The sequence below is a fragment of the Hemibagrus wyckioides genome, linkage group LG12 (genome assembly GCF_019097595.1).
Source record: "Hemibagrus wyckioides isolate EC202008001 linkage group LG12, SWU_Hwy_1.0, whole genome shotgun sequence".
Classification (NCBI taxonomy): domain Eukaryota; kingdom Metazoa; phylum Chordata; class Actinopteri; order Siluriformes; family Bagridae; genus Hemibagrus; species Hemibagrus wyckioides.
The window spans coordinates 2901131-2917037 of record NC_080721.1 but is presented as its reverse complement, the minus strand read 5'-3'; the positions used below and the strand labels follow the sequence as shown (position 1 = coordinate 2917037).

The 15907-nt window shown below is 38.0% G+C and overlaps 1 protein-coding gene across 2 annotated transcripts; it reads right to left on the bottom strand.

Moving 5' to 3' along the window:
• Positions 1-2696: 2696 nt before the first annotated feature.
• LOC131362445 (intraflagellar transport protein 57 homolog) lies at positions 2697-14903 on the bottom strand. Of its 2 annotated transcripts, XR_009206199.1 has the most exons (12): positions 14531-14903; positions 12111-12285; positions 11876-11994; positions 11719-11806; positions 10415-10480; positions 9673-9792; positions 9345-9416; positions 9127-9258; positions 7901-7963; positions 6606-6672; positions 3632-6408; positions 2697-3313 (listed from the first exon to the last, which is right to left on the bottom strand). XR_009206199.1 is itself a non-coding variant. In XM_058404453.1 (11 exons), exons 1-11 carry the CDS (start codon positions 14812-14814, stop codon positions 6227-6229), a joined length of 1368 nt encoding a protein of 455 aa, XP_058260436.1. In that variant the 5' UTR covers positions 14815-14903; the 3' UTR covers positions 2697-6226. The 2 variants fall into 2 exon arrangements, 1 of the variants encoding a protein (XP_058260436.1); XM_058404453.1 differs by having other exon boundaries at positions 2697-6408.
• Positions 14904-15907: the final 1004 nt, after the last annotated feature.

The following is a 15907-nucleotide window of genomic DNA, read 5'->3' as shown; positions in this document are numbered from 1 at the left end:
CATAGTATATTATTTTTATTATATTGTGCATTATTATGTACAATTTATAATATAAGAGGGCTGGAAATTGTACGGAATTGCATGTTGTTCGTTTTTATTTATTTAATTATTGTATATTATGATATTATTCAATTCAACATGCTGAATTTAACTTTTACAGATTTTCAACTACTAAAGCCTGAAAAATCAAAAGGCCATGGCAGTTTTCCAGCACAGGTGTGTGTCCCTCTGCAGCTGGGGACAGACCTGCTCCTCACCAGAGGGTATGTATAGAAAAGACATAAAGCCATACTGTGTAATCTATAGGTTGTGTGCCAACTGACAGTGTTTTTTTTAATGTTACAGATAAGTAAATGTCCAGTGCAGGCCTGTGGACACATCACTTCTTTCAGATTCTCCTACTCAAGTTATTGAGGAGAATTTGGTATGTAAATATCTCAGTATATTACATCTGAAATATCTCACCTAAACTCTTTACCCACTGCTTAAATTTTACTGTCATATATGTAGACTGTTAATGTATATTTTTTTCCTCATGTTTTAGGCATACTGGCGCAAGCTGGTGCTGTTTCCATCGAGCCCAGCACTTTTATCAAGCATGGTCCCCACACACCGAACCCACATTCGCACCCTGGACATGGACCCTGGAGCCTCAGCAACCAGCACTCCCCAGCCCAGCAGCACTCCACCCTACGTGATGGTCCATCAACCAAGCCGTGTTCCTCCAACAGCATTTCAACCACCTGTGCCACGTCAACCACGTGCATACATTAGGTGAAGGCCGACACTTGCAGAAAGTGTGGTCGTTCTAGGACATCAGCAACTGGACATAGCCAGGACAAGGCCAGAATTTATTGTCCAGTGACAGAGACGATGACAAAACAGCAGTTGCTCAACAAAATAAAGAAAATATAGATATGTTGCATAGAGTGCTTGTATTCTTACAACGTTACATGTATTTTATATTTAAATATTTGATGTTTAACTAGTATTTTTCTGTTTTGTTTACAGTTTAATATATTGCTATTTTATAATTTGTCACTTGTATTTATTATTAGGGTACATGTATTAAATAATGTATTATTTGAATTGTATTTGCACATTATTCAACTGCTGCTATACGTACTGTATTGTCTCTTTGCACTGTTTTTGTCTTGCACTGTTAGCACCAAGTTGCACACGATGTACTTTATGAAGCTAGGACAGCTTACTTTCCGTCCTTAGTATTATAGTTTATGTTGTATGGATTTTTAAATGTATTTGTCACGGACTTCAGACCGCTGCTGTGTGTGACTTCAGCTAGAGTGAGTGAAGAGGTTTTTTAAGGACTCATCGTCTTTAAACTCTTCCTATAGCTTCAAGTCTTACTCTACAGCCACATGAACTACCTTTAAACTTTTTAACCTGTGACTTTAGCTTGTATATACTATTTGACAATGTATTGCAATAGTTTAAGCAACATATTGCTTTGCTTTTTGCAAACACATGCATTTTCTTCTGGAAATGCAACATTCTAGTTCTCTTTATTAATTGTTAATCAATATTAACATATATTGATGAATTTGTAAAAGATTTCAAAATCTTGTTACTGAAATGTGATTTTGTTTTTTCAGGGTATGGATAATTGTGCTAGAAATAAACAACGTTTTAATCATTAGGGATTTAAGCATGAGGATGATGTGATGTTATGAAGACCTCGGTGGATGCAAGTGCAGAATCCTAAAAAGGGTCAAATGAATACTTTTTTGTGTTTATTACATTAGTAACAAGTTGGTAAGTAAGTTGGGCTGTAAGAAATAGTAAACTATAAAATTGTCCCACCCTTTATAAATCAGTGCTTTATTTTCATTGTGACTTATTTGGGAGTGCAGTTTGCTAACTGAGTTACACATGCTCATGAAAATTTGTCATTTTCTGTTTCGAGCACACTGAGTGGTACATGTTCAAGGAGACTGCAACCATTGTCTATTCTGCCAACTTTGAGGAATCAGTGACTAACTATATTGCCAAGTGCATTGATTACAGGACTGTCTCCAAGACAGAAGCCATGTATGACTGCAAAGGGGTTGCAGACCGTAGACTCCTCCTTTTGAGCAGATGACAAGATCCACCACTATTTCCCAGCATGATTAGAGTTTGTACAGGGCTATAAAAGAATCACTGACTCCATTAATTCCAGTGACTCAATGAAACCAGAGTCTTTAAACAGAATAGTTTTCACCACCACTAGTCTGCACTGCAAGCTATACATAAAACGCGTGCTTAAGCCCCGCCTCTCCAGCTCAAAAAGAAAATGCAAATGGAGAATCCCTATCAACATGCTTTAAAAATATTTTTTAATTATAATTATTTTATAATATTTTTAATTCAATTTTTTAAATGTAATAAATTTAAAAATATTATATTTTTTATAGGTTTTATGCACATTATTATTAAAAAGCAATTGTCGGAGAAAACATAATATACCCAGCTTTGAATTATATACCTAGCCTTAAATGTAGCTTAAGTGCTATTGTACTCAATGCTCTAAGCTCTGACTTGGCAATATTCTGCCTAAAGAGTAGTGTGTATCTATCAAGAATAATTTAGCCATTTATTACGTAGTAAGTAGTTAACTCTGATTAATAATAGCTATAATAATCAGATATAGCCTCATAGTCTTCATAATAAACATGCAGAATTATTAAAGGCAGCATGCTAGCGTAATAACCACACTGGGACTGAAGGAACAGAAAAGAGGAGAGATTTATTGAAACATTAGGAGTTACAACTCAGTCAGCCAGCCTATCCAATGGGATCAGTGGGACCGGAGGGTCAGTTGTAGAAGACGGAATCTCGGGATCCTGAGGAGAAGTTGGAGAATAATCAGTGGGAGAAGTTGAGGGCGAATAGTCAGGAGAAGACTGAGGAATATCATGAATACTGTAAGGCATGGGCACAAATTCAGGAGAAAGTTGGGGAATGTCAGGGGAATTAGGAAATGAAGAGGAGTCAGAGGAAGAATCATTAGAGGAAATCTCAACAGGGAAATCCTCAGTCTGGACGCCTTGAGAGGTGGTGCGTGTCCAATGCCAGTAGAAGGTCTGAGTAGACTGATCACAGGTTGTGGGGTGAAATTGGGTGCTCTGATCAAGACAGACGGTATCTCTCACGATATGGTGAGCGAGGTAAGGAGACTCAGGAATAGAGGATTCAGATAGGTGCTCCAGGAAACCAGTAAGTTCAATGGCCAAACAGGATAGCTGATACTGGCGATAGCGTCGCAGAGCACCCCTGGGACTTCTCCGGAAGATAGCGCGGCGGGCTGACTGAGCTAGAAAAAATAATGGGAAATGAGTGAAGATGAGTGAAGTGCATATTGCGTGACTATGTAGTCAGCAAAAGAGAGCGGGTACTAAGGCAGGGGGAACACAGTGTGGGAAGTAGGCCAGGTCACTGTGACATGACAGTGATAGGCAGGTAGAGGAGACAATAGCATTGGAATACTAGCAACCAACAGTGATGAAAAGAGGAAAAGGATATGAGGCAGCTTAATGGCACAGCTTAGTTTAAAATTAGTAAAACAAAACTTAGATCAAGTAGGTAGAGAGAAAAGTCATCATGACATAGAGGAAGAGAGCAAGGTACTTACACATTGTTGTGGGGGGCAACGCGCGAGGTCAGGATGAGCCGAGGAAGCACCTTTAAGAGGTGATGGTCAAATGAAGTCAATAAGGAAGTGGCGCCTATAAGTAAGCGCCAATTTTTATAAAAATGGTTGACTTAGCCTAAAAATAAGGGGAAACTGGTGAGGAGGAAAATTGACGTCATCGAGGGGAGGATGGTATCAATTTAGGGGCGGTCTCGGGACAAATGCGAAAATAATGGGAACTGGGAAAACGTATGTAAACTAAGGAAGGAGGGACTAAAGTAGCCATACACTGAATATAATGGGAAATTGCTGAAAATATTTAAATTAGAGAAAAGGAGGCGCCCCGGGGCGCCTGGGGTATAAGTAGAGGGGACTTTTTCGGGGTTTGGGAGACCAGCTGCTCTCTTCAGATATGCATGTTGTTGACTGCATGACTGAATAAAGAAAACCTGCTTCTTCTCATCTGTTGACCGAGATCTCTTTTATTTCGGCTAAGTTTTATAGATTGTGGAGGTTATTGGGAAAGCTAAGAGTAATAGATACAAACAAAATTCCACCCTGTGATATGTCCACTCGGAGGGGGCTCTGAGTTCCGACACAATAAAATAAACTGAGTACCAAAATTAATACCTGACTTTGTGGTTTTCTCTTGGAAACAATTTGCGCCTCCCCTCTGACCTTTTTTCGCCCCAAACTTTCACATTGATTAATTCAGCAAACTTTAACAAATACACATAAATGTTTGGATTGGTGCATATTTGCATATTTTGCTCAGGCTTATGATGTTCAAATGTATCACACACATTTTTGAAAGTGTTTTGAGAAGTGATAATAATGTTCATAATGTTACAGTTAACCCCAGATTGTTACAAATGTCTGTTTTTGCAAAATTGTCTGTTTGTGATATAGATGATAACAGCTAGTGAGCATGTGAATCATTGTTTCGATCATACAGAAATATCAATCATTTTTTTCTGATACCATATTTTATTATGTCATTATTTGTTTACATTAAGTGAATTATGGTCAGGATAACATTCTGAAGGTTCTCCAGAAGCCAACTGATACTGGACTTGTCGAAAGCATAAAAGTAATAATTGTTTTCCCTGCAAAACACTTCAGAATCACCAAAACAACAAAAATTCAATATATTTTACAGTTGGTAGGGGTCCTTTTGTAATATTACTATATGTTACCATGTACAGTGAGGGAAAAAATGATTTGATCCCCTGCTGATTTTGTACGTTTGCCCACTGACAAAGAAATGATCAGTCTGTTCAAATACACCTACCATTAAAATTACAGTGAGAGACAGAATAACAATAAAAAAATCCAGAAAAGAGCATTTCAGAAAAGTTCTACATTGATTTGCATTTTAATGAGTGAAATAAGTATTTGATCCCCTATCAATCAGAAAGATTTCTGGCTCCCAGGTGTCTTTTATACAGGTAAGGAGCTGAGATTACAGTAGGAGCACTCTCTGGGAGTGCTCTTAATCTCAGCTCCTTAACTGTATGAAAGACACCTGTCCACAGAAGGAAGCAACCAATCAGATTCCAAACTTCCACAAAAGGACTGTCAATCTTCCTCGGTCTGGGGCTCCATGCAAGATCTCACTTCATGGAGTTTCAATGATCATGAGAACGGCAAGGAATCAGCCCAGAATTACACTGGAGGATTTTGTCAATGATCTCAAGGCAGCTGGGACCATAGTCACCAAGAAAACAACTGGTAACACACTACGCCGTGAAAGACTGAAATCCAGTAGCACCCGCAAGGTCCCCCTGCTAAAGAAAGCACATGTACAGGCTCATCTGAAGTTTGCCAGTGAACATCTGAATGATTCAGAGGAGAACTGGGTGAAAGTGTTGTGGTCAAATGAGACCAAAATCCAGCTCTTTGGCATCAACTCAACTCGCCGTGTTTGGAGGAGGAGTAATGCTGCCTATGACCCCAAGTACACCATCCCCAGGTGACAGGACAACTGCACCGCCTCAAAGGGACGATGGACGGGGCCATATACCCCTAAATCTTGGATGAGAAACTCCTGACAATGACCCAAAACACATGGCCAAGGCAACAAAGGAGTGGTTCAAAAAGAAGCACATTAAGGTCCTGTAGTGGCCTAGCCGGTCTCCAGACCTTAATCACTAACCCTAACCCTAACCCTAACCCATAGAAAATCTGTGGAGGGAGCTGAAGGGTCAGCCACAAAACCTTAATGACTTGGAGAGGATCTGCAAAGAGGAGTGGGCCCAAATTCCTTGAGATGTGAGATGTCTGCAAACCTGGTGGCCAACTACAAGAAATGTCTGACGTCGGTGATTGCCAAAAAGGGTTTGCCACCAAGTACTAAGTCATGTTTTGCAAAGGGGTCAAATACTTATTTCACTCAATAAAATGCAAATCAATGTATAATTTTTTTGAAATGTGTTTTTCTGGATTTTTTTGTTGTTATTCTGTCTCTCACTGTTCAGATAAACCTACCATTAAAATTACAGACTGATCATTTCTTTGTCAGTGGGCAAACGTACAAAATCAACAGGGGATCAAATAATTTTTCCCTTCACTGTATTGTGTGTATTCTGTGTGTGGTTATGAGTAGGTGTGTGTAGTAATCTCTGTGATGTGTGTGGCATGCATGTCTCTGGTCATGTTGCTCTTTTCCTTGAGTTTGGCCTGCAACAGTGTTTGTTCCACAACCCCCATGCGCACATCCATCTCCTGGATCTCCTGCTTTAACTTAGTCAGACTCTGCCGGATCTTTACTACTGGAACTACAAAAACAAACATCACTTTATCTGGGTATGAATGAACAGATTATATATATATATATATATATATATATATATATATATATATATATATATATATATATATATATATATATATATATATATACTTATGAGCACAACTGATTATATATATATAAACAAATGTTCAAAATCTACAATAACAGGGTATATGCATTCACCTCCGTCTGACATGCTGCTGCCCTTCTCATCCATCTCCTGCTTCACTTTCTCAAGCTCCTCATTGATCTGTGTATAATGTTAGAAAAATGTCATTAGATGCTATGAAAACTTGACACATGAATACTTGCTTATATGACTGTCAGGCATGTTGAATGAGGCATTATGTGTATATACACTTCTCACAAAGGATATTTGGCTTTTGGGTGAAATTTATGGAAAATGTAAAAAGTTGCTCATGCTGTTCACGAGTCGACTTGTTGTCTGCTGAGGCATGGCATTCCACTCTTCTTGAAGGGTGGCCCTCAGGTCATTGAGGTTCTGGGGTGCAGGGTTACGAGCCTCTACACGGCGACTCAGCTGATCCCATAGATTATCTATGGGATTCAGGTCTGGAGAAAGTGCAGGCCACTCCATTTGAGGTACCCCAGCCTCCAGCCGCCGTTCCCTAATGATGCGACCTCGATGAGCTGGAGCACTGTCGTCCATGAAGATGAAATTAGGCCTATGTTGGACTTTCCTTGACTCTTCCAGTCTCTCTGTATCTCTGTCCCAACCTGCTGATGACAGTCTGAGACACTCGAAGCTCAGTGGCCACTTCCCTCTGAGAACATCCTGTTTGAAGCCTCACAATGGCGAGGTACTGTTGATCAATTGTTAGGTGTGGTCTTGGTCTCATGATGTCAAAATGTGAACAGCATGATGAAGAGGACTGTTTAAATACCAATTCTAATTGAACCAGAAAATTTATTGGTGGATTCATGGATCAAACACCAGTTGTGAATTTTGCCGTTAAGCACCTTGTTAGAGAGCAGCAAGTTCTGCAGAAAGTACTGAAACACTGAACAGTTGGACATGTGCATTCAAAAGTTTAGAGAAGGTCAAATTAAGTTCACCTGGAAAGGTTACAGTGCATTTTAGGTGCATCCTGATATTTCACCCGAAAGCCCAATATCCTGAACTTTTTGTGAGTAGTGTGTATATATATATATATATATATATATATATATATATATATATATATATATATATATATATATATATATATATATATATATATATATATATATATAATCGGTTCCCAACCCTGGTCTGGAATACCTCCTGCCATGCACACTGTAGTGTTTTCTCTGTATTTACACATCTGATTAATATTATAAACTTAATCAGCCCTTACTGAGTTGAAGTAGCTGTGATAGAGCAGGGAAAACACCAAAATGTTTAGGAGAATTTTTGAAACTTGTGGATTACATGAAGTTTCTCTGTGAGGGGAGAGTATCAGTAGTGGATATATCACCTCTGCTATAGTTCTAGTTCTCTCAGTCACTCCTCTACTGGCCTGCTGATGCAGCTCCTTGACCTATACACACACAGACACACACACAAAATTAATGTGCTGATATTCACTATTTGACTTGTAAAAATGAAGTGCTTATTTATGATTAACCAGTGTTTTTACTCCACACATAAGAGACATGAAATAGTATACACTCATCAGTCAAACATAAAACCACTGACAGGTGAAGTGATCACAAATGATCTCATTACAATGCCACCTGTCAAGGTGTGGGATATATATAAGGTATGAAGTGAACAGGGATCGAAACAGACAGTCTAGCCTTCACGCCTTACTCGCATCAATGAGCATTGACCATCTTCAATCCTGTCATTGGTTGTGCTTCTTCGGACCCCCTTTATTAGGTCTTAACCACTGCATACTGGGAACACCTCACAAGACCTGCCATTTTGGAAATGTTCCGACCCAGTCATCTAGCCACCACAGTATGGCCCTTGACACATTCTTATGCTGCCCATTTTTTCATGCCTCCATCATATCATATCATATCATATCATAACATAACTTTGAGAACTGACTGTTCAAGTATTGTCTCATATATCCTACTCCTTGACAGGTGACATTTTTTATTCTTAAAGCAGACCTTTGTAAAAGCCAAAAATGTGACATAAGCATAATTTGCAAAAGAAATATAATATAATAAGAAATATAATATATAATCATATAATTTAAAATCAGCTATACCTTATGAAGTGTCAATATCTGATCAGCAGTATTTACTACTAGTCATTTGTATATCCTAGGTTACAATAAGTTTTAAGTAATTTAAAGACATAGATGTGAGTTCAGTCAGTGTTATTCACTTCACCTGCCAGTGTTTTTAATGTTATAGCTGATTGGTATATGTGTGGCAAATAGAACACCAGTCACAAAAGACTAGTTGCTAAAATCTGATCTTCTTAAATTTGAAACCTTTTAACTAAACGTAAAAGCATTTTGGCATTTAAATTAGGGTTGTCAAAAACATGCAGTAACACTTCATTTTCAGCCATTTTGAGGACACACAATTCAGAAAACACAAAAACATCAGTAACATAAAACTGAAGCCATCCAAGAATAAAGAAAGCTTAATTTGTTTTTTTAAAAATAATTATATTCTGCAGTCAGATTGCTGCAATATTTGAGATTTTTACTCCCTATCAAGTTTCACTTGCTTAGGATTTTACCTCACAGAATTTTGATTGTGCATTCCTGTAGTCTGTGATTAGGTGTTCTAGCTGTGTGTTGATGTACTTCTCTCTGCTGCTCACTTTCTCTTGAGTCTTACTGATCTCTTCCAGCAGTTTATCTAGATATGCCTGGAACATACATATTCAATGAGTTCAAAAGCACAGAGTGAAAAAAATACACAAAATTGAGCCCAAAGTAAACATGTGCAACATACCTTGGCCTCTTTCAAAGAGCTTTTGATGCCATCTTGGTGTTGACGCATTTGGCTCACATGGCACCGCCAATCCTGAATTATTTCCACAACCATAATTACTTGTTAAATATAATAATAATATATTATATTATTATTATTAATAATAATAATTTAGATAACTGCTAAAATATTTGGATTGTCAGGCCTGGACAGAGCATTTAATTTGAGCAAACAAAACAAATCTAAATACCATGTTTAAATGTTTGGGATTCATGATGTTATCATGAGGATTTATTTGATGTCTTTGCAATGTAAGTAATATGTGATTTCTGAAAATGGAAGTTCTAACCTTAATATCTGTGCGGACAGAGACTTTGAGTTGGGGCAGAACCCTCTCTATCTCCAAATTCCATTCTGCAGAATCGGTCACTGACTCCAGGATCATCTCTGGTCCCTGCCCTCTCTCCTCCTTTACACATACACATTTTCACTTACAAACATATTTTCACAAAGATTTATTTTATTTTTAATTAAACAATAAAATGGTCACATTTATATATCAGACTGCATACGTGAGACATCAAGCTTCCAACTTCCATTCATCACACTAAGATGGTTCACCTGTATTAAATTCTGATTGGACTTAAAAATGACCTATTGAATTTTTGCAACTTGTGACACCATCGATTATACTGTTGGAGTAATAGCCCTCTACAGGCTCAGGTCTTGTTTGATTGATGGTTGTCAGGTTGTAGATGTAAATAGTGACTTCTCACGCATACCACGGTAAAGTTTATTGTTCCACAATGTTCTGTTTAAGGCCTTCTCCTTATATATAGGCACCAGCTTAATAAAGTTGAGGAATGTGTAAAAAAAACATTAGACAGTGGATGCTTATTAACATCCTGACAAAAAAAGACTTGTGATTTTTACAAGAAATAAACACTTGTACCACATGCCGCCAGAAGTAAATACAATGACTATGAGTAAGCATTCTGATTACATAGTAACATAGAACATGTTTCATTAGAGTCCTGTGCAGGTCTCTTAGTTCAGACCATGAAATACATGCTGCTTGTTCTTAAACTTACACTCTGACTAGTTCTGGACTTCAGTTCCTCCAGATCAATAACGTCTTCAAACTCGGCAGCCTCCTCCTATGAACAGACAGGATTTAATGCTGTATTGTATATGTAGTGTTGTTCAGCTGTCTACCTCAGCATATTGGAATTTAAATTAAATTGAATTTGCATCCAAACTGGCTGAATTGTGTAGGAATTACAGCAATTAACGCAGGAACTGAAGCATTTAAGGCTTGGCAGAGACACCAGAAACTCAGTAAATGCAAGCACTACAAAGACTGGTCAAAAATATAGCATATAAAAAAGGTTGCAAGAATCGCACACAGAACTCATGGGTGATATCAATTTCTTTTTTCCCCCCATAGAATTTTAGTTTATTATTTTGCATATAGAGAGGAAAAGAGGGCCATGAGGTTTGCTATACCATGAATTTTGCAGGAACCCACTGATCAGTCAAGCCACTGTGATTTCTGCATGGTGGATCCTACCAAAAATCACGGTGGCAAGAATGTAACTGCTATCTTGTATCCTGACCTTCCTTTATCCATTGCCCTGGTGCCACACTGCCCTGAACTTCCCATACCCACTACTTTAGACAGAGGGCAACTGTCTTCAAAAGTGCACAACAAGTCAGAGAGAGAGGAAGATGTTGTATATACAGATTACAATTTCAAAAGAAACTCCCCAACCAAAAAGACCTCTTGATCAGAAAGAACTACTTGATAAGAAATTTCATCCAGGAACCTCCATAACTCCTTAAGTGAATCACAGCTGCAGCAAGACATTGCTGGATGCCTTGTCTTATGATGAGTCTAGCTAGGAGGTCATCTGAGACCTGAGAGGAATGTAGCATTCCTGATAGGTCTAAGGGTACCAACCAAGTTTCAAGTCTGTAGGACCTATATTCTGGTTTCCAGTCTAAACAAAACAATAGAGTGTCCCCTAAAAATCCTAACAAAAATCTCATTACAGTGGTACCCATCAAAACAGTAGTATACTGTAAATGTTGATTACATGAGTAGTCCTGTATACACACACACACACACACACAGACACACACACACACACAGACACACATGCACTGTAAATTCTTACACCATTCACATTACTTTCACATTACACTCAAATGATCAAACTAAAGCCATCAGTCTGCACTGAGGACATATTCAATATTTAATTTCAATTCCAATATACTATGGTAAACCAGAATATCACTCTGTCAAACAATCACTTTGTCAATGTGCACACATTTATAGACCTGACTGTATGTGTAACATTGTTTGAGTGTGTGTGTGTGTGTGTGTGTGTCTCACAGTCAAGTCCTCCACTTTGCTGAGCGTGAGCTCGGCATCATCCTCCAGCACAGACTCCTCCTCCAACTGCTCTGAGGGGTAGAGAGGCCTGAGACAAAGAAGAAAATATTAAGAGCGCTTCTTAAATATTCTTGTAGCTCACTTAAGTGTGCTTTACCTCTTCCAGACAAACTGTCTACAATTCAGGGCTTCCTCTGCCAGGCGGTCCAAGACGTAGCACACATGTTCCCCTGAACCAGACTTCAGCTTTGAAGGAGGAAATTCAACCAGCCCACCCTACATCAACCACACAAACAATCAAGTCATAAAGAGAGTACACTCTCTTTCTTATTCTCACTCTCTCACACATACAGTCATACACAGTCATGTATTATTGTGTGGTAGTAACTGACCAGTGCCCTGAGGTGCGTAAGGATGTTTGAGACAATCGCATTGGGGTCATCATATTCTTGTGGGGTTTCGAATGACCGGCCACACAGTGTTATGAGCCAAGCTGCGATGACGCTGAACATGTAGAACTGTTCTCCAGGGTTACTTTGCGTGTATGAACTTGCTACAAAATAATGCCTGAAAGAGAGAAAAAGAGGAGAAAATTAGATGGAATGAGATGGAAGTGGTCAGATTTTGGTACAATTTTGTACATTGTGCCGACATCATGCATGCACTGAAATCTGAAAATGTACATTTTCCATGTCAGCATAAAGGCAAAGGGACTTTAAAACCAAATACATGCATCTGACAGGACCACAGAGATTTAGCAGTTGTTCACCAGTCAGTTCCGGCACTGGACAAGACACTTATAAGTTCTCTTATGTCAGTCAATCCATTAGCAGAAGAGGAACTCTGAACATTTGTATTTTGGTCCATGTTGTACATGTGGTTCCCTTAAGATTTTCATTTTATTCTCCCCAGACAGGTACGGAGTGCAAACTGTCATTACATTATTGGTTCACTACCCAGCCACCATAAAGTGATGCAGATGGCAATTGTGCACTGTCCAGAGAGACAAGACTCAGGTGGGAGAAGACACTGTGTACTCAGCCTTCACAGGAAGACTATTTACAAGTACAGGTCTTGTGATGTGTCCCTGTACACTGTGAGTAAATTGGCCCATCTTCATTTTACTGAGTAGCATGATGTCAAAGCCAGCCAAGCTCAGTGATATGCAGAGTCTGACTACTTTTTATTACTTGTTTAGTTTTTTTATGTAGTGTCAGATTATATGTCAAACAGCAACATTTTTTTTGTTTCCAAAATCACTGATCAATTTTCAGTGATTTTTCATGTTTCATAAGTAAAACTTCACACAGATGTTCATTTTCAGTTCTGTGTTTAGTGTTCTTTCAAAAACTAGCCAAATATAGTATCATTTTAATCTATAGTCTCTACGTAGTCTCTAATTGCATACACAGCCTGCAGAATTGAAGTCAGGTACTTAGCCCTGACCCTCTGACAGCATCTGCCATGGAATATGACGTGTCATGGGAGGTGGCTAAAACAGTGAAAGGATCATCAAATCTAATTCACAGTTAATTAAGCAATAAGTAAATACGCAAACAAAGAAATAAAACACATTTGCCTCATGCTCTTATTTATAGCTTTGTTTTTTTTTACCAGACATATGGAAAAATCCTATGCCTTTGAATCCTAAGTACTTCTTGTACCCCACTCTCCCCTAGTTATTGTGCTTATGCTGCAGATAATCCTAATGTTAATTGTGGGGGAACACCACTGTTCTGGACGCAAAATCAATTGTATTAAACATTTACAGTCATTTCTCAGTATATGCTTCAGGAATAAAATAACTGTGATGATTTTAAAATCATTGAGATTGAGTGGCAAGAAATTCTGCATCATGTTTGCTTGTGATGGTCTTTTCATCCAGTTCATTGTCAGCCCTTACTGGTATATTAGAGGTGACCTGTCACACACAGCGTTTTGAGTGATCCCAGCGTTTTGGGATCGCTCAAAAATGTTATTGTTTTCCACGGAAACACACATGAAAATAGTCTGAATAGAAAATATAGCAAACGAACAGAACATGCTGACATGTCGGAGTTAGAAATAATGATTTTGATGGAAATTACAGCCTGGGCATTCTAGCGGTCAATTTTTCAAATAATCTGATGAGATTTCACCCCATGCGCCATGTTCTATTCAATATATGATGTTTTAATGATAGAATTGACAACATTAATCTCAACACAAGGTTTCAGTACCCAGAATATCATCACTAACAAAAAACAATTAAAGAACTAGCACTCGGTCCCTAAGTGTCCCAATGACACTTACAATCACAACATCTGGATTAAAAACCTTGACGTTATTAATAAATAATATAAGTGTCATTTGCGTCAGATAAACTAGTGTCTATAACGACCTTAGAAACTACAATGACCTAATAGTTCCTCATGGGCCATTGACTGCTGTTGTAGAAAGGACATTAATTAGTTACAGTTACATTATTTACTGTTTAGTGTCACCCAAATGAGGATGGGTTCCCTTCTCAGCCTGGTTCCTCTCAAGGTTTCTTCCTCATATCATCCCAGGGAGTTTTTCCTTGGCACCGTAGCCACAGGTTTGCTCATTAGGGATCAAATAGTTTATTCATTTAATTATTTATGCTTATTTATAGTTATTTAGTTATTTGTATTTTCATTCATCATATTCCCCTCCCCTTTCTCTGTTTCTCTTCTTTTGTAAAGCTGCTTTGAGACAACGTTCACTGTAAAAGGCGCTATACAAAATAAACTGAATTGAAATAAATTGAATTGAATAAACCTAGACAGTTAAAGAAGACGTCTTACTTTACCTGGATAGAGGTTTCATGTTGTGCTTCACAAGGACTTGTTCTTCATAATCCAACAGTTTTAATCTATCTAAGAAGTCCTCCATAATCAGAAACATCTGGTGCTGTAATCCAGGACTCCGGTCATCTTCGTCTTCTCTTCGACGATCATCTGCCATGTTCTTCTTGCCACCCAGGCGGTTACTGCTGCTGACCGTCAATGTTGTGAGCCGGGTTTTGCAGTTTAGTATACCGACGTCCAGCTGAGACTGGGGACGCGAACGTGAATTATCTAGAGAGCGCTTCATAATCCAAATCTGCTAGCTAGCTCCTGTGGAAATGCTGAACACAAATGGCTTGTAGTGACGTGACGTGACGTTCACGAGCGATTCGTTCGGATCGTTCTCATGACGTCGAGAACGTCGAGTCGTCTCGGGGAGTGATTCACCGCGCATGCGCAACATCGCATAAGATCAGGAAACAGAAAAGATTAGTTCACCTTTCGAGTCTTCGGGTTCGAGTCATTCGTTTCTGTACCGTGACATGACCGCTTTATTGGATACAGAAATGAGTTCATTCTCAAACATCCTTACAGTTTTTTTACTCTTACTATGACGTGATGCATTATAGCTTTTTATTTCCTACAGACTATAAATGTGTGAATATCTGTCATTATGGTTCTTTTCCATAACACTGAATGTTTTAATAAAGAGTTGGTTAATGCTTTAAACTTCATTAGGGACAATCTTCCTTTCTTTCTTTCTTTCTTTCTTTCTTTCTTTCTTATTCATCTACTTACTTTCTATTTTATTTTATTTTATTTATTAACTTACTGTTTATTTATTCTTTGTATTATTTATCTGAATAAACATCAGCTAACCCTGCAGTGTAGAAAATAGAAGTGTATAAATTCGTGCATAAATCTGAGTGTTGTTTTTAATCCATATGCAGTTATTTAATAATATAGATTGCCTGTGTATCTTACACCTTTGGAACATAGCATATCATAACCATGTACAGACTCTTGAATCGTTGTTTATTGTTTATTTTTATTCATAAAGATTTATAGCAAAGGAAATAACTAACCCAAAATGAATTTAAATGAAATAAATGAACACTCAAGCAAACTATAAAGCCACAGGGCCTAATAGCCATTACCATTTAACTTTTCGCAATATAAAGCCTAAAACAATATTGCACAACAAATTGGGCTTTTAAATTATTTAGAGATTGTCTGTGTAACATACACCTTTGCAATATAGCTTATAACACTGCACACACTCTTGAATTATTACAAAACAAAACAAAAAACTAATAAATAAGGGAATAACTATCAAAAATGAATCAAATAAATTTAAATAAAAATAAATTACACTGTACAGCCACAGAGCCGAATAACCA

Coding starts and splice junctions, on each gene's coding strand:
- LOC131362445 (XM_058404453.1), bottom strand. CDS start 14,814: ATGAAGCGCTCTCTAGATAATTCACGTTCGCGTCCCCAGTCTCAGCTG. Junction 9,259..9,344: donor GCTCTTTGAAAGAGGCCAAG/GTATGTTGCACA, acceptor TGTATGTTCCAG/GCATATCTAGATAAACTGCT. Junction 6,673..7,900: donor GAACTAGAACTATAGCAGAG/GTGATATATCCA, acceptor CATTATACACAG/ATCAATGAGGAGCTTGAGAA.